This window comes from Pongo abelii, chromosome 1, assembly GCF_028885655.2.
Source record: "Pongo abelii isolate AG06213 chromosome 1, NHGRI_mPonAbe1-v2.0_pri, whole genome shotgun sequence".
In the NCBI taxonomy this organism is placed as follows: domain Eukaryota; kingdom Metazoa; phylum Chordata; class Mammalia; order Primates; family Hominidae; genus Pongo; species Pongo abelii.
Window position 1 is genome coordinate 65,843,544 of NC_071985.2, and position 18,534 is coordinate 65,862,077.

Sequence of the window (18,534 nt, forward strand, 5' to 3'; positions counted from 1 at the left end):
TGTCTTTCTGTCGTTGTTGTTTTTCTTTTGAGACAGTCTCGCTCTCTCACCCAGGCTGGAGTGCAGAGGCACGATCTCAGCTCACTGCAGTCTCCGCCTCCCGGGTACAAGCAATTTTCCTGCCTCAGCTTCCCAAGTAGCCGGGACTACAGGCACGCACCACCACGCCTGGTTAATTTTCGTATTTTTAGTAGAGACGGATTTCACCATGTTGGCTGGGCTGGCCTTGAACTCCTGACCTCAGGTGATCCGCCTCAGCCTCCCAAAGTGCTGGGATTACAGGCGTGAGCCACTGCGTCCAGCCTTTCCTTGGTTGTCTTATCCTGAGTAAGAGAGACCTGGGGAAGAGAGAGTGAGTGGAGGTGTTGATTTAGGTGTGAATCCGCTCTAGTTGGAGAATTGAGGCAAAGACTGAGCCGTATGAGCCTCCCGGAAACATGGTCACCCAGCCAGCCCATATTTGTGTGTTCACAGTCTGTGGTTTTCTAGTTTGATTACTGACTGTCAATTACTTGCAGATCACCTCTCCAGATGTCCAGCTGTCCTTGCACATCATTTGTTTTCTTCAAGGAATCCATTAGTGATGTCTGCGATTTTTCTGGGTGCCTTTTCTGGTCTGATTGGGAGGAGGATAACAGATTCGAGGCAGTACTCATTTTCCACAGGAACCGCAAGGAGCCTTCAGACTGAGAGAGGGGCCACTGTGCCTCAGCTCCTCCTGAGGGGCCTCACACATTCTGGGTTCTCAGCTTCCTAGCTTCATGGTAAAATCCACCTCAGCGGCAGAGGTTTTTGTGTCTAGCTGCTTGTGGAGTGCTGTAGCAGGACAAGCACTGCGCTGTTGTTGCCTTGTGCTACAGGGCTCTGAAAATAGAACGCTTAGCACCAGCCTTGGGTTTCCTCCAGAGAGCTTGCATATGGGCCTTTGGTATCTCTCTCTGTCCAACCCTCTGAATAGCCCAGGGCCTGTATTGCTTTGATTATTATGCATTCAAATGGAAGTATACTTTTGTCAGAGCGATTACGAGGCAGCAGTTAGAAATATCTGCCTGGATTTCTGCGTTTTTGCCTTTTTTGACAGTGGGGAGGAGCAGCAGGGAAACTTAGTCTTAAGCGGGGATCACCAGGCTTCCTCGGTGGGCTGGTGTGACCCTCACTGCTCTTCCTCCTCTTCCTCCTCTGGGAATGAGTGTAGGAGAGATTGGCCCTGCACTTCAAAGACCAGATTGGATGCACCTCTCTCCAACCACAACTGGAGGACGTGTTCATTTCCTCAGAAGCCTGAGAACAAACAGAATCTTAATTCAGGGAAGTAACACTACAGACAGTTTTTTAACTCAATAAAGAGAATATTTGAAATCTGTGCATCTGTTTTTAATTAGACATCTGTACCTCTGCATACTCCAGGCAGCTAATTTCTAAGGATGTTAATCAGGAGTGGATGCTTGGGCAGGTTTTGGAGTTGTTTAATCTGTACACCAGGAAAACGCGTTTCATACAATAAGACCAACTTTGTCAAAAGGATTAGGAAATGCATTGATATAGAGAAGGCAAAGAGAATTTAAGAAGTCCTGTGTAATGAAGAAACAACCAAGGAAAGAAGTAGATGCTGTATAAATTACCTAGACTATTTTTTTTTAAGAGATGGGGTCTCACTATGTTGCCCAAGGCTGGAGTGCAGTGACTATTCACAGGCATAGTTGTACTCACTGCAGCCTGGAACTCCTGGGCTCAAGTGATCCTCCTGCCTCAGTCTCTCAGGTAGCTAGGACTAAGGGTGTGTGCCACTGCACCTGGCAAATTCTCTTATGCTGTTTATAAATAATTTAAGAATAATGTAGAATTCTCATAGCTTTTGGCTAACACTGTGGTAAGGAATTTTTGTTTTGCTTAGTTTTAACTTACTCTTCTTCATAATGTTTTGAGTGAAGAATAAGGTGCTTTATGGTAAATTCTGAGTTTCAGGAATTGCTCTCTGCATTCTTCCTATCACGAGACCAGTGGTTAGACTCTCATTGCGCTCTTCATGGCGTACCCTGGACGTTGGTAGCTTGTGGCCATGAGTCACAATGGATGTGACTTTTGCTGATGTTGCACTTTTTGGCACAATCACAAACTCAGTGGAGCCTGTGGCCTTCTTCCACGTTGTTTTCGGGACCACTTTCCCTCCTCTGTGAGTTGCTAAGGGCTCCTCCTACCCCGTCTTGGTCCTAACATGCTCACCTGGTATCCCTCAAAACTGTCAGCTTCACACATCACCTCTCTCCCTCTCCAGGCCATGGAATGTCCAGGTGGGCCTGTGGGTCTTTCTCCCTCCTAGACCTTGCTGAGAAGAGAAGAGTTGGTTCTCATCTAATTTCAAGAAGACACTTGAAAGTAGATCAAGTTGGCCATTGGTGTCATCTCTAGTTATTGGATAATGTTTTTAAGTAGGCTAGTTTTAATTTAAGTATCTATTTTACAAGATAATATTTTCAAATATTACTTACATACCTCTGTGTCCCATTTTTCTATACCCTATGGCTTAAGTTACATAGTTTTAAGTTACTTGGTATTTTACAGAAATGTATTCCCTATCTAAATAGAGTTCCACTGTGCTTTGCTTAACAATGTATTTTTCTCTCTTGAACATTCCTGAACATTCCCTCTCTTAAAGATTATTTTTTTCGGAGATAAAAAAATTTTTTTGAATATATTTAGTGGCAATTTAAAACCAATTAAAAACTATAATGGTTCATGTTTAATGAAAAGGACTGTTTTTTATATTTTATTTATTTATTATATTTATTGAGACAGCATCTCGCTCTATCACCCAGGCTGCAGTGCAGTGGCCCGATCTTGGCTGACTGCAACCTCCACCTCGCAGGTTCAAGCGATTCTCCTGCCTCAGCCTCCTGAGTAGCTGGGACTAACAGGCATATGCCACCATACCCAGATAATGTTTTTTTTTTTTAAATAGGGACGGGTTTCACCATGTAGATCAGGCTGGTCTCAAACTCCTGACCTCAAATGATCTGCTCACCTTGGCCTCCCAAAGTGCTGCAATTACAGGCATGAGCCACCGCACTTGGCCTTTATTTATATTTACTTTCAATTTATTTTAAATCATCCTACAAATAGCAGTGAAAGTAATGATGCAATAGGAGCTAAATTATTTCATGTGTACCTCTGATCATTTTTCAAAACTGTATCATATGTATATATATTTTTGATGAAACTTTATTTATTTTTAAATTTCAACTTTCATTTTAGATACAGGGAGTATATGTGCAGGTTTGTTCCATGGGAATATTACGATACCCTTATCATATACTAAATTTCTATACTTTCTGTTCTGTGCCACTGGGCTCCCTATGTCATTTATCCCTGTGTCATTACCACAGTTTTAATTGTAGTGGCTTATTTTTTTTGTATCTGCTTGAATTGTATTCTGTGTGGTTATTAAAAACCAGGATTAGGTGTGGAATTTTGTTAAAGACCTTTTACACATTTACAGAGATAATCATGGTTTTTCTTCAGGTCCATAAACATAGTGAATTATGTTAGTGAAATTCCTTCATATTGAACATTCTTAGACCATGCTATATTTTCTTAATAAGATGTTGGACTCTGTTTGCTAATACTTTATTTAAGATTTTTGCAGCATGTGCATTAAAGGATATTGGTCTGTAGTTGTGTGTGTGTGTGTGTGTGTGTAAATCTTCATAAGGTTTGGATGTCAATATTATACTTGCAATATTAGAAGAACTTAGAATTTTCATTTTTTTCCTACACTCTGGATAACAAGCTGTATAGCACTGGAAGTATCTATTGTAGGATTTGGTAGAATTCCCTTGTAAAAACACATAAGCCTAGTTGGGGTTTTTTTCCTGTTTACTATCTTCATGGAAATTATTCATTTAAGCTTTATATCGCTTCAGGAGTTAATTTTGCTAACATGTATTTTTCTAGAAAATCTTCTATTTAGTTTTCAAATTTCTCATTGAGTTGTAGAAAGTAGTTGCTTACACAGTTTTAAAATTTTTCTTTCAAATCAATCATCTTGTTTCCCATCCTTACCATTTCTTATTGTTTTATATTTGTTTGTCTTAGGTAGGTTAACTAGGGCTTGTCTTTTATTGATCTTTCTCAAAGAAGCAGCATTTTAGTTTGTTTCTACTCTTTTTCTGTTTTATATCTCACAACTTCCTACCCTTATCTTTATTAATTTCTTTATATATATTTGCTTTGTTGCTTTTTTCCTAGCTTTTTGAGTAGAAATTTAACTCATTTATTTTTATTTATTTAAGCATATAAAACTGAATTTTTCTCTAATCACTGCTTTAATTGTATCTCAAAATTCTGATATGTAGTATTTTCATTATTAATTTTTGGAAGTTCTGAAATTGGCTTGTGTTTATTTTTCCACTAGTAATTGTTATTTTTTAAAAAAACAACTTTATAAGAGAGTTTTTAGTGGATTTGTGGGGTTTTATTTTATTATCAACTTCTACGTATATGTCATTTAGATCAGAAAATGTTGTTTATGTAATTTCAATTTTATGGAGGCTTTCTTTGGGATGTAATTGTTGGTCAGTGCTAGCAGATGTTCCATGTGCACTTGAGAAGTCTCTATTAGTATGTTGTACAGATCCTATATATACTTACTTGTTTCCCCATTTGTACCATCTTTAACTGAAAGTGGTATGTTAATATCTCTTATTATTGTTATTTCTGTTTTTCTTTACAGTTTCTCTACTTTCTACTATATTAGGGGTCAGCAAATTATAGCCTACAGACCAGCTGCCTGTTTTCGTAAATAAAGTTTTGTTGGAACACAGCAATGCTCATTCATTTACATATTGTTTATGGCTGATTTATCACTACAATGGCAGAGTTAAGTAGTAGCTGCAGATAGTATATGGCCTGTAAACCTAAAATGTTTACTATCTATCCCTTGAAAGAAAGTTTGCCAACCCCTGTAATATATGAAAGTGTATAGATATTCACACTTTGTATATTTTGATGTGAATGGCCTCCTTTAGTATTATAAAGTCTCCTTCTTTGTCATCTTAATACTCTTTGGCCTGAATTTTTCCTTGTTTGTGTCAGGATTACAACTCCTGCTTTCTTCTCTTTTTCTGTTTTTCATTTCATTATCTCTTCATGTATAGGTGTTCTGAATAACTGTTTTACATGTGTTGGGTTTTGCTTTGTGATACAATTTGAAAATGCTTTTTAAATAAATGAGTTAAGCCCCTTTACAAGTGGATCCATTTGTTAAACTTTCAAGGTAGAACAGGCACAAGTTTTGTATACATTATTTAAAGGCTTTTGAAAATACTCTATTTTGTAAACGTGATGGTAAAGTTAATCCAAAATAGATAATTGAAGATACCTTAAATTTTGAGTTTTATATTGAGAATTATTATTGTAGCTTCACAATGATTAAAGCAGCACTGACTAGATATTTTGCTGCGGTTAGAAAATTGACTTGAAATGAAGATGAAGCAGAATTATTGCTCAAATTGAGGGTCATTGTTAATGAAGTTAAAAGATGGAGTTTACATCCTGGGTAACTGAAAATTAAAACATATAGAAAAATTTCCAAGAAGAGTCATTAATTGACTCTCAGTTAATTCATTTTATGCTTACACTCTCTTGGTGTCTTCATGTGTTTATTTATTAATGCAACCATTTACACATTCTCCAATTGGCTGAGCCCTGTTTAAGGATCTAATGACACAAAGATGATTTTAAGCAGTGTCTCTCACTTTAGAAATGTATTGTCTAGTTTGGACTATGAGGGAATTATCTTCATATATACAATTTTTTTTCCAGGAGTAGCCATTCTTCTTTCAGTTAAGTCAGGGGTCTTTTGGATTTCCCTCTCTTTCTTTGGATGACATAGTTAAACTATATTGTGCTTTCTCTCATGCAGGGCAGCCACTGATCACAATGTGGATAATACAACAGAAATATTCAGGGAGTGGTTGAAAAATGTACAGAGACTCTATCACTATGTGGAGTGGAGGCCTATGGATGAACCAGAGTGAGTGGCAAGAGCAAAATTTGTAAACTCATTATTTACCCTTCCTCTTTAACTAGCTCTTTAGGGCTTCCAGGTTTGGAGGTACATGTGACTTTTCATTGTCTTTCATTTCTGTAGCTATGTGAGTTCTGAATATCTGCCATTTCTCACAGTACTTCTCTTAGAAGATCTTCACAGTACTCTCTTGCTGTTTACTCCCACAGCTGCCAGCCAAGTTCAGATTTTCATTACTTCATAAATAAATTGCCATGACAGTTTATATTTTTAAATATTGATATTATTTATTCATATTTTAAACATAAACTTTTATATTTGGAGGATCATAGTGAAAATGTGTATACTTTCTACATACACCTTGCTTTTTTCAACTTATATCTTAATAATCATTCTATAGCAATAGTTAAGGAGCTAATTTTCATTTTTTTTTACTGCATAATCACTGTTGTATGTGCATTTACGATAATTACTTAATTGATCCCCTACTGATGCTCATTTAGGTAATTTCCTATCTTAACCATAGAAATTCCTTCTTTCTTTCTTTTCCTTTTCTTTCTTTTCTTTTCTTCGCTTCTCTTCTCTTCTTTCTCTCTCTCTCTCTCTCTGTCTCTCTTTCTTTCTCTCTTTCCTTCTTTCTTTCAAGACAGGGTCTCACTCTGTCACCCCAGCTGGAGTGCAGTGGCATGATCATAGCTCCACTGTAACCTCGTACTCCTGGGTTCAGGTAATACTCCTCACTCAACCTCCTGAGTAGCTAAGACCACAGCCATGCACCACTATGCCTGGCTAGTTTTATTTTTATTTTTTGTAGAGACATGATCTCACTATGTTGTCCAGGCTGGTCTTGAACTCCTGGCCTCAAGCGATCCTCCCACCTTGGCCTTCCAAAGTGCTGGGATTACAGGTGTGAGCCTTTGTGCCTGGTTACCATAGCAATTTCTTTTTTCTTTTTTTTTTTTTTTTTTGAGACAGAGTCTCGCTCTGTCACCCAGGCTGGAGTGCAGTGGTGCAATCTTGGCTCACTGCAACCTCCACCTCCTGGGTTCAAGTGATTCTCCTGCCTCAGCCTCCCCAGTAGCTGGGACTACAGGTGTGTGCCACCACACCCAGCTATTTTTTTGTATTTTGAGTAGAGAGGGGATTTCACTATGTTAGCCAGGAAGGTCTTGATCTCCTGACCCTGTGATCTGCCCGCCTTGACCTCCCAAAGTGCTGGGATTACAGGTGTGAGCCACCATGCCCAGCCACCATAGCAATTTATTAATTGCTTCTATCTCCAAGTCATCCTACATACCATACAGTCAAATCAATCTACCTCAAATACAAATGAAATGATTTCATTTCTTTATTAAAAATACTTCACTTACTCTTTAGGACCTGAACAAAGTTCAAACACCTAAGATTTATATTTTTAAAATTCCATGAATTTAGCACCAAAAGAAAATGTGCTTTATCCAGAACGTTCCTTTTATTTCCAAACCCCACACTGTTGCTTGTGCAGGTCCTGGAAGACCCTTTCCTTCTTTAAAACTAACTCTTATCCTAAATTATGCCTACTATAGAAACCTATTCTTAATCACTCAGTTATAAATATCTACCTTTGTCTCAACAATTGTATTGCTTATATTCTATATCATCCTTTTTGGCACAATGATATATGCAACCAACATTTTCCCCCTATGCAATTAGTGTATTTTTTTTCTAAATAAATTGTAAGTTCTTTGGCAGGGGCTAGAATATATAAACACTTTATATTCCCCCTCTCCCCTCAGAGCCATATTCTTGGCAGGCACTAAATTAATACTGGTTGGATGAACAAATAAGAACAAGAATAAATGTATTTAAAACTTACTATTATAAATGTTCCCAAAGCTACTACAATTTTACTTTAAGGAACTATAGAAATAGAATGAAGGAGTTGCCTGCATTTCTTCCCCAGAGGAGTCATTTATTTTATTTTATTTATTATTTATTTATTTATTTTATTTTATTTATTTATTTATTTTTATTATTATTATTATTATACTTTAGATTTTATGGTACATGTGCGCAATGTGCAGGTTAGTTGCATATGTATACATGTGCCATGCTGGTGCACTGCACCCACTAACTCGTCATCTAGCATTAGGTATATCTCCCAATGCTATCCCTCCCCCCTCCCCCCACCCCACAACAGTCCCCGAAGTGTGATGTTCCCCTTCCTGTGTCATGTGTTCTCATTGTTCAATTCCCACCTATGAGTGAGAATATGCGGTGTTTGGTTTTTTGTTCTTGCGATAGTTTACTGAGAATGATGATTTCCAATTTCATCCATGTCCCTACAAAGGACATGAACTCATCATTTTTTATGGCTGCATAGTATTCCATGGTGTATATGTGCCACATTTTCTTAATCCAGTCTATCATTGTTTATTGAAAGCCCAATTTGTATTATAGTAATAATAAATGCCATTCCAGAACAAGTTTCTGTTATTCTAGCCTCTCTATATGTAAGAATTATTATAAATATTTATATTATAAAGAAATATATACAAATATGATATAATATATACATATGTATTTCTCAAATCCAAGCCCGTGGACCGTGTATCAAGCAAAGTTTAACAGTGAAGCCTGAACACCATAAAAGATTGTAAAGACTCCTTTAGAGTGCCTTATAATGGAGTTTGGCCTAACAAAAATGGCACAGAAATACTTTGTGTCCCTTCTTTGCATCTTGGTAATGTTCTCTGCAGCCAGGTTTTGACTAAATATATTATATGCCAAGGTCAGTGTGAAAAAATATTAGAGCAGGCATTTTGGGGGGGAATATATTTAGAAAAATGAGAATTCCACTGATTTTCATTGAAACAATAATTGGGAAAGATATTCCAGAGAATTCCTGTGCTGTACATAGTTTTATTAACCTTATTTGTATAGTTACAGTCTCATTGTTTTTGCAGTTTTTCACTCACTAAAACAAATGTACTGCCAGTGCAGCTATGAGATCTTGAAGTGGTGGCCAGTTTTGGGTTACTGCAACGGTATCAATGTCCATGCCAGCTGGGTGCCTTCAGAAGAGTTTTGGAGTGTGCTTCAACCCACTTGCCTATGTGGCCATGGAGGAGTCTTGGCCTGGCTATTTTGTGAATCTTGATAGAGATCCCATGACCTCACTTTACCTAAGATAGATCAATGTGTTAGACTGTGTGGAATCATTTGTGGAGACTCCAACAAGTAAATTAAACCTCTGTTTTTCCTGGGAAACTCATGTTCTACACTGCATACTCTCCAAATCTATTTGATGTCGGGATGTATAAAAATTGTCTAGGAACATGAGCTTTTTGGATTCAAATTTTGATTGTGCCCCATTGTGTAACATTGGACGAATGACTTAACTGCTCTACCCTGATATCCTCACCTGTGAAATGCAGAGAAGTAGTACTCACCTTAAAGGGCTCTCATGAGAACCCATTGAAATATTTCATGTAAAGATTCTTGTGTACAGTGAGCAGTGAGTTACTTGACTTCTCATTGCTCTCGTTTCCTCATCTGTAATATGGGGATGATGATAACAATAATAATAGTATCTACTTCCTGGGATTGATAGAAGATTAAATGAATACATATAAACACATTTAGGACAGAGCCTGGTACGTGTAGGCACTCAATAATGGTGAGCTATTATTATTATTTTAGGTCTTACCCTGATGAAATTGGACCAAAGCACTGGCCAACCTCCCGGTTTGCGCATGTGATGAAACTACGACAGGCAGCCCTTCGAACTGCGAGGGAAAAATGGTCAGACTACATTCTGGTAAAAACGATGTTTGATTTCTTGACAACTGTCATCTCAAATGTATCCAAATCAGTCGTCCAAAGACTAGAACCATGGAAGCAATCAAAACAACCTTTTTGATTAGGCAGTGCCTCCCCCACTTTTTAAGAAAGGCACAAGGAAATTTTTGGTAGTTTAATACTGGGCTACCTGGACTTCATCTTCAGGCCCACATGCATTTTCGGTGGGTAAGTGAAGAAGTGCCTGAATTATTTGGTCTCTGCCATGCAACAAGCATAAGAACTCTGTGTATTTTTAGTTCACGGGAAAGGCTGTAGGTAAAGTAATGTAAGTTGTTCTTACAACTTTTTGGAAGAATTTGGGGGATATGAAAAAGTAATTATCTAAAAAAGTGATTCAGCTGAACAGCTCTGAAATGGTTCCCTTTTGCTCCTGAATGATCTGGGAGTAGCATCTGTTGCTTGGCACAGTGATGCTCTCTTTGGAGAATTTATGTCCATCCTCAGCCCTCAACCACAGTGAAAATCTGCCCAATAATGTATCATGCACACTTGTGACACAAATCCTTTCATAGAAGTTTTCAAATTGTACTGACAATATTTAACATTGTGTAGCTGTTTAAATGCCATTGAAGTGTACAAATGTTAAATCACAAAATTTGGGGTAAACAGACGGACTATCATAAAAATGAAGACTTCTGAATTTTTTATTGTGATAAAACCTACAAAATGTAAAATCTGTCAGTTTATCCCTTTTTCAGTGTACAGTTCAGTATGATTATTTCTTTTATAAATTAGAATCTGTTGTTATACTGTCTCTAAATAAATCACTGTTAACATGGACTCCTAAGAATAGGAAATAGCTTCACTGGTTAGCATGGGTTGATACAATGTACTTAAACAAAAATTCTACTTGTCACATTAAAATTCATTAATAGATCTGTTTTGAGCTACTCTGGCATTACTGTAGAAAAGCTAAGTAGGCATGCCCATCTGTACCTAGACTGGGCAGTCAGTAAGTGTTTTTGAATGAACCTTTAATGGCTTGGGAGCCATTAATATCTTGTGCCTAAAACACTAGCCAAAGTGTAGGTTGGTTCCTGGTTGAGGCTATGCCCAGTATGGCAGCACCAGTTTACTGCTTAGTGCCTTATGCAGAGCCCAACATATGAAAGTTAGACTAAATATATTTTGACTGAATGAAAGCCACCTAGCTGCAATGGGTTTCAATAAGGAGGACATAGATAGCTGGTTCCATATGTCATGAGCAAGTTTCTGGGATCCTTCAGAAGGGCTGGGTTATTCTCAAACTCATTACTGAAAGGTACCTTTTCACCTAACATTATCCTTTTCTTTTCCTAGTTCATAGATGTTGACAATTTCCTGACTAATCCACAGACCCTCAATCTACTGATTGCAGAAAACAAAACTATTGTGGCCCCCATGCTGGAGTCTCGGGGCCTGTATTCTAATTTCTGGTGCGGAATCACCCCTAAGGCAAGTCTTTTGCTTAAATGAATTAAGGCTACTAGTTTTAACAAGGCAACACCCGGTCAACAGTAGTCCCATTCACCCTTCTCTTGTTTACTCCCTTGAAACATGCATGTCATTGTGTTCCCAGAGCAAGCATTTTTTAGGAAGGGCAGTAAATCTAGGTCCAATGCTACACCCAGTTGCGCTCTTCTGTGTTAATTTATTATGAAAAAATAGTCTAAAGAGCTTAGCCTTAGAAACGTCAAATTAGCCAATAAAGCATGCTGGAATTTGTACTTTCCCCCACCTGATTCAGGAATTACTATTTTTAATTAATTCTTTTTGTCATTACAAAACTAACACAAGAACACTATAGAAAAACTTAGAAATTAAAAAAAGTTTAAAAGAAAACCAACAAGACAGATGTTAAATCTCCATCACCGTAACAACATCATAGATAAAACTTGCACGTTTTTAATAACTGTATTATCACCAAGTGGCTATATTCCAATTTACTTAACCTTTATCTTGGTTTGAAAAACAATTTAAATTATTCACAACTTTTTAACTATCGTGACCGTCATGATTAATATAATTTTTCAGCATTTAAGATTATATCCTTAGGATAGCTTTTTAGAAGTGGAATTACTGAGTCAAAGAGTACAAATATGCCGGGCGCGGTGGCTCACGCCTGTGATCCCAGCACTTTGGGAGGCCGAGGCGGGCGGATTACAAGGTCAGGAGATTGAGACCATCCTGGCTAACACGGTGAAACCCCGTCTCTACTAAAAATATAAAAAATTAGCCAGGCGTGGTGTTGGGCGCCTGTAGTCCCAGCTACTCGGGAGGCTGAGGCAGGAGAATGGCGTGAACTTGGGAGGTGGAGCTTGCAGTGAGCCGAGGTCGCGCCACTGCGCTCCAGCCTGGGTGACAGAGTGAGACTCCGTCTCAAAAAAAAAAAAAAAAAAAAAAAGTACAAATATTTTGATGACCTTCGATGTATGTTGCCAAATTTATTTCCAAAGAGTTCTAATAATGAAAACTACCATCGTAGGTTATTTTTATAAAATTCAAGTTAAAAAAGGTTTGATTTTTTATTATTTCTTTTTTTCATAGTAAAATATTCAAAGTAGCAGTCTGTTTTAGTGAATGCTCATGGCTGGTTATATTTTTTATTCTTTAATTAAAGAATTAGATTCAACTGATTAATGTAATATGTATCAATGTAGGATAAAAATGTGCTAAGCAAAATAAGATATGTTGGCCAGGAGCAGTGTCTCACGCCTGTAATCTCAACACTTTGGGAAACTGAGGTGGGACAATTACTTGAGCCCAGGAGTTCGAGACCAACATGAGCAACATGGCGAAACCTCATCTCTACAACAAATCAAAAAATTAACCAGTTGTAGTGTCGTGCACACCTATAGTTCCAGCTGTTCGGGAGGCTGAGCAGGGAGTATTGCTTGAGCCCAAGAAGTTGAGGCTGCAGTGAGCTATGATCACACCTAAGCTATGATCAGCCTATGCAACTGAGACCCTGTCTCAAAAAAAGGGGGAGTATGTTCAATGTATTCTCATGGCCAAAGGGCTAAAGTTTGAGTCTCCCCTTTATATTTGGTTTTGTTTTGGATGAGAAATAAGGCCAGTAGTGTGCTGATAAATGTTTAATAACTGGCTCTTTGTGGGAAAAACCCTAGTTGGTAGCATTGCCAATTTTTATGGTTTAAATACTCCCACTGTGCAAACAACTTAAATGTTGTCAAGCTAAGGGAAAAGTTCAGTAAACTGCAGTATAGCCACTTGATGATACAGCTATTAAAAATATGCAAAACTGCCACCTGAGGTGTCATTAGAGTGGTGAGGATTAACGTGATTTTTGTTTTTATGGATTCCAAGCTATCAGCATATCAACTGGTTTGCAAAATTTCTGAAAATTTAACAATGTGTGGTCTGGTACACTACTGGATGAAGCATTCCTCTTTTGTTGTAATTATTTCTTCTAGTTGTAAGAGATTTTGAATGTGTGCTATCTTCTGTGCCTCTTTTGGGAAGGTAATATGTTCATATTTCTAAAGGCCATTCACTTCCTTGGGAGAAAACATTATATTGGTTTAAATTCATACATTTTCAGTGTTTCACATGGCAGAATCACTTGAGGGTTGTTTTTAATGAGTTGTGCTTTGACACCAGCAACAAGGGTGGGTTATCCTAGTGGCCGCAGCCTACAAATTTGTATTATCTCCTTATTTGCTTTCAGACTTAAAAGCAAATAGGAGAAATGTGCTCACTTGTTTTGTACAGTAAAACTAAATTCTGAGCAACTTAGGGACAAGTATTATTTTCCTACATTTATTTTTGGCTTTCTACCATCCCAGTTAGTCTCTACTAGAGCAGGAATAGACAGGGCCAGTGACTTCATAAGTTCAAAGCAGGACCTGGTTCCTAGAGCCTTTAAACTCATTCAAAACAAAATGTCCTTGATGTTGTCTGGCCAATGAACAGGAATTATTACCAACAAGATTCAATTTATGTGGAAAAAAAACACATTCATCATTTCTGCCTCCTTGCAGGAGGCACATTTATTCTCTCTCACTTTCCCTGCTTCCTTCCTTCTTAGCCCCACCCCAAGGATATTCAGTGATTCATCATCATCATGGATTTTCCAAGCTTATCATTCTGGGAATATTGTTCCTAAGTAATCTAGAACTTTATATTTGACACAAGTACTTAAGCAGCCCTTTAAAAAAACCCGAGTCCCCTTTATCCCTTGGAAGACTGCTCATAAGCTGAAGTATTAGGAAAACCATAGAGGATGTTAAATGATCCTTAAGTTAAAGGCTAATAAATTATAGTAATGATAATACTTCATATAATGAATTGCAGTTCCCAAAATAGGTTCATAGACCTTATCACATGTGATTCATTCTGCAGCTCTATGAAATTGACAGAGCAGCTGTTATCCCATTTTTCTGGAGAAAAAACTCAGGCTCAAAGAGGGTAGGCATGGACTAAGATCAAATGGCTAGAAAGTGATTAAGATGACTCTGAGACCCACATCTTCTAAGTCCTCATTTGTGATCCTCCTCCCTTATCATGGGGTTCGCATTAGGGTTAGCTCAGCTAGGACACTCTTCTAGAACCTGAAGGGAATGTCAGAGAAGTAGATGAGGCTGTAGTGCCTTATGTGTGGATGCTGAATTACAACAGGAAATGTAACCATGAAGTGATGCAACTGATTAATGAACACGTAAGAACTTCCAGAGTATCGTGCCCTTCGGAGTGCTGGCTTTGCAAAACTTCACACTCATTCCAGTGAGCCTGCCATCACCTAGAACATTTTCCAAAATGCCTGGCAAAGCTTCCACAAGTATGTTTCATAAGCATGTTTTGTTGAGATATATCTTCATCTTTTCTGGAAATGATTCAAGCTTTGGAATAAGGAAATTGGTTGTCCTGTGTGCTTGTGCAGAAGGAAGTTTCAGAAGCTGAATCCCCAAAAACTGTGGAGCAGCTGCAGCTTCACCAGAATATTGACTAAGTAACTGCATTGAAAGAAGACCCTCATTTGTATATCTAAGTAATGCATGTTTAATTACAAATATTAGCCATAGTGTAATGTCATTTTAATAGGAGCCAGTATTTGTTGATACATTCTTGGTGCTGGCAGTAGTCTCAACACTATTCAGGTTCTACCTTACTTAAATTTTACAGCTAACCCCATGGAGTAGGTAGTGCCATCATCCCTGTTTTAGAGATGAGGAAACAAGTGCAGCAAGGTGGAGTCACTTGACCCATACCTACAGACAATAAGTAGCTGAGGTGGGATTTGAACTCAGGGAGTCTGACACTGGAACCTGTGCTCTTAACTGCTCTGCCACTTCTTAATACTCATGCTTCATATTTAATCATAAGTCAAAATAAAATTCACTTTTATGAAATTATTAAGAGATATTCTGAAATCAAAGTTATTCCTTATATCAAGACCCTTTTAGTATTATTTTATGTGTAGCCATCATTTCTTGTGCTCACTTGGAAATTCATAGGCCATGATAAGAGGAGTGAAGGTGGCTTTGTTTGGAGCTTGTATTTAGCTGGTGACAACTTGAAAGGAATCAGTCTAGCAAATGAGAAGGATGACGACTTCAGATCAGAAAACACAACCCACCTGTTTGCTCTTTTACAGGGCTTCTATAAGAGGACACCAGACTATGTTCAGATTCGAGAATGGAAGAGGACAGGATGCTTCCCCGTCCCCATGGTCCACTCCACCTTCCTAATTGACCTCAGGAAGGAGGCCTCGGACAAGCTGACTTTCTATCCCCCACACCAGGACTACACCTGGACCTTTGATGACATCATTGTCTTTGCCTTCTCCAGCAGGCAAGCAGGTACTGTTTGTCTTTGGTTGTAGTGCCACCATGGAGACACAGCAAAATGACCAGCTCCTTTATTTTGTGCATCTTATTAAAGAAAAAAATGCCTCATATTTCTGATAGTGAGAGGCAATAAATTGTCTGCAATAACCATACCAGCACCCTCTATGTTGCTGTCCCTGGAAGCACCAATGACCAAGAGCCAGGGCCGGCCTCTACCCAGGAACCCACTCTATTTTGAGTTGGAGGGACTGGTGATGATGTTGGGAATTATGGGAAGGTGATTGGTTCTCTGTGGTGTGACTGCATTGCAATTGTTTATTATAGAAGTCCATTTATTAATTAGGGAACTGTCACAGAGGCCTAAAACAACACTGGCAAAGACCCCAGACTTTAAAAATGGAAATTTATTTCTTCTTGAAAAAGTCTGAGCTGCTGTAGTGGCTTTGTTCCACAAAGTGTTCAGAGTCCCAGGCTTCTTGTGTATTGCTTCTCACGCTCCATGAGTTACTGCCCTTAATTGTGGAGTCCCAGGTGTCTTACCACCACGGATGCGTTTCAGCCAGCAAGGCAGAAACAGCAGGGAGAACTCTCCCTGTCCCTTGAAGGGTGCAATCCAGAAGTTGAATGCAGCACTTCATGCAAATCCTGTTAGCCAGAGCTTAGTCACAGGACAATACCTCATTGTAAGGGAGGCTCAGAATGTCGTCTTTATTCTCTGCATGCATGCACTGCAATTTTCACACTCTAGAAGAAGGAAAGAACAGATAAAGAGGCACCGAACAGTCTCGGCCTCAGTCCCTGTGGAAGGAGAGGCAAAGCACGACTGAAGTCTTTTATGAACCACTGGGAAAGCATTTCTAGTGGGGCCTGTAGATTTTTGAGAAAGACAAGTCAACAGGAAGGAAAGTTATTTCTCTCATTTCACCCTACACTTGCTTCAGGAGGACACAATTCACAAGAGCAGTTCAACAGCAAGACACATGGCATCTAACAGAGCAAAGCTTTGTTAGGATAATTCAGACTTTCCTGACAGAAGTCGGGTCCCATTATTAATGTGCCAGAAATATGCCACTTAACCACTAGCAAAAATAGGTTCATAAACCAAGAAGATGGTGAATAAACTCACTGTGGCCATATAACTGAGGTTGGAAAAGATGGTGCAAAGATCCTCCAGCAGCTGAGGAAGTGGCTGGCAGATGAGAATATTAATACAAATTCAAGGTACAATTCACACATCAGACTCTCCTTAAAGCCATAGGTGTCCCACTCATCAGTTGTAGATTTGCTGAGAATAAGAATATTTGGTAGAAATGGGTCAGGCTGATTTCCCCCTTGGCTGCTGGAGCAATTTAGACCCTTTGGCCAGGTGTAGGCATTTTGTAGCCCTTGTGTCTAGGCAAAAGCAATCCTCATATGATTGAAAGTTTTTTGCAAAGATTCCTATGTCAGTGTTAATGGAAACTGCTTCTTTCAGTTGGTCTGTGATTTGCTCTGACTTCCCCAGGACGGGAAGCAAAGTCAGGGCTTTTTGAGTCCTTTGAGCGCCAATCCCTTTCCTTCAGAGGTTGAAGTTAGGATGTTCCAAGAAAGTGAGATATTAACAATTACACGAATGGCACTGCCTAACAGAGTCCTCCTTTATAGTCACTGCACAAAGCATTATTATGACCCCATGCACTAAATTATTATGATACATTGTATGAAACCAATACCTGGATATTGGGATGGGAAAAGTGATTCAGGTTAAGCAGGAATTTTTCAGCTCTGCCCTGTGCTTGGCCTGTTCACCAGGACTTTGTGTGTTATTGGTCAGACTTTGCAAAGGCTTTTTTAGAACACTGAAAGCAGGTAGACACCCAAAGTCGTTTGGTGACTCATTTGGGAAGAGGAGATAGAAAGGGAAAGAGAGAGGATGAACTCCCAAGTTTTTCCTTCTGTTCCTGGCACGGTGTTAGTTGGGACTTAAGATTTTTACATGTGAAAACACAACTAATAGTCATGAAGCAGTGAAAGCTAAGGGCCAGATTGGTGGTGCAGACCATGAACAGGGCAGGAGTCAAGGCAGGAAAGATTCACTGTCATTTTGGGGAAATGAAAGGTATTTCTTGACAGCTGTGGATTTTGAGGTAATATTGTACTTATCTCTAAGTATTTTCAAGAGAAACATGAATGAGCCTGGGAGTCATGTGCAGCCCGGGGCATGTCTCTAGGCTCTTCCTTTCTTAGTTTCAAAGCAAAGCACTTTCCTCTTTCTTCATGAAATATGATTGGTATTCTTTTGTTCTCACTCTTCTGAAGCTCCCTGGCTGTGTATCATCCATGTCCCAGGCAGGACCATCCAACCGCAAACCTTGGTCCTAAATCTTTCACCCCAGACTCTAGCCATTGCCCCATGTGGGTGATGAGTGAGGAGCAATCCAAGTGTGCTGGTGAGCGGGGCTTGGCCACCCTTCTAGCCCAAGAAGACAGCACGTGTGGTCATAGGCGAGTCTCTGTGGCTGTAATGAGTCCAGGGTCAAGAGTTCACCTCCCACTGTGGCCAGTGATCTGGGTTCTGTATCACGGCCACAGGAACCATCCTGGCGCCAGCCAGTCGTCTTCCAAATGTCTGATGTGACTCAAAAGAGGCAAGTGATATGGGCAATGGGCAGACAGATCCTGGACACCACTGGTAGTGATCAAATTTGTCCCCATGTGGAGGGATGGCAATCCCCTAGTGACTAATGGTCTTGGAACTGAGTTTCCAATTACTGGGTGGGTAGAAAGCACTTGGCATTGGCTCTTTAGGGACAAAGGTTTGGCACTAATGACTTACTATGTGACCTTGGACAAGTGACAGCCTGAGTCTGATTTTTCATCACCAAAGATAGGGATAATTAT

The 18,534-nt window shown here is 39.1% G+C and overlaps 1 protein-coding gene across 6 annotated transcripts in view; it reads left to right on the forward strand.

Annotated features, from left to right (window-relative positions):
- Positions 1 to 18,534, forward strand: part of COLGALT2 (collagen beta(1-O)galactosyltransferase 2) — a 121,945-nt gene that overhangs the window by 67,233 nt on the left and 36,178 nt on the right. For 5 of the 6 annotated variants that reach the window (XM_063725314.1, XM_009239972.4, XM_054553847.2 and 2 more), the window contains 4 exon segments: positions 5,921 to 6,031; positions 9,707 to 9,824; positions 11,168 to 11,302; positions 15,462 to 15,666. In XM_063725314.1, coding sequence (XP_063581384.1) covers positions 6,018 to 6,031; positions 9,707 to 9,824; positions 11,168 to 11,302; positions 15,462 to 15,666 — 472 coding nt within the window. In that variant the 5' untranslated portion in view covers positions 5,921 to 6,017. 6 annotated transcript variants of the gene reach the window in all.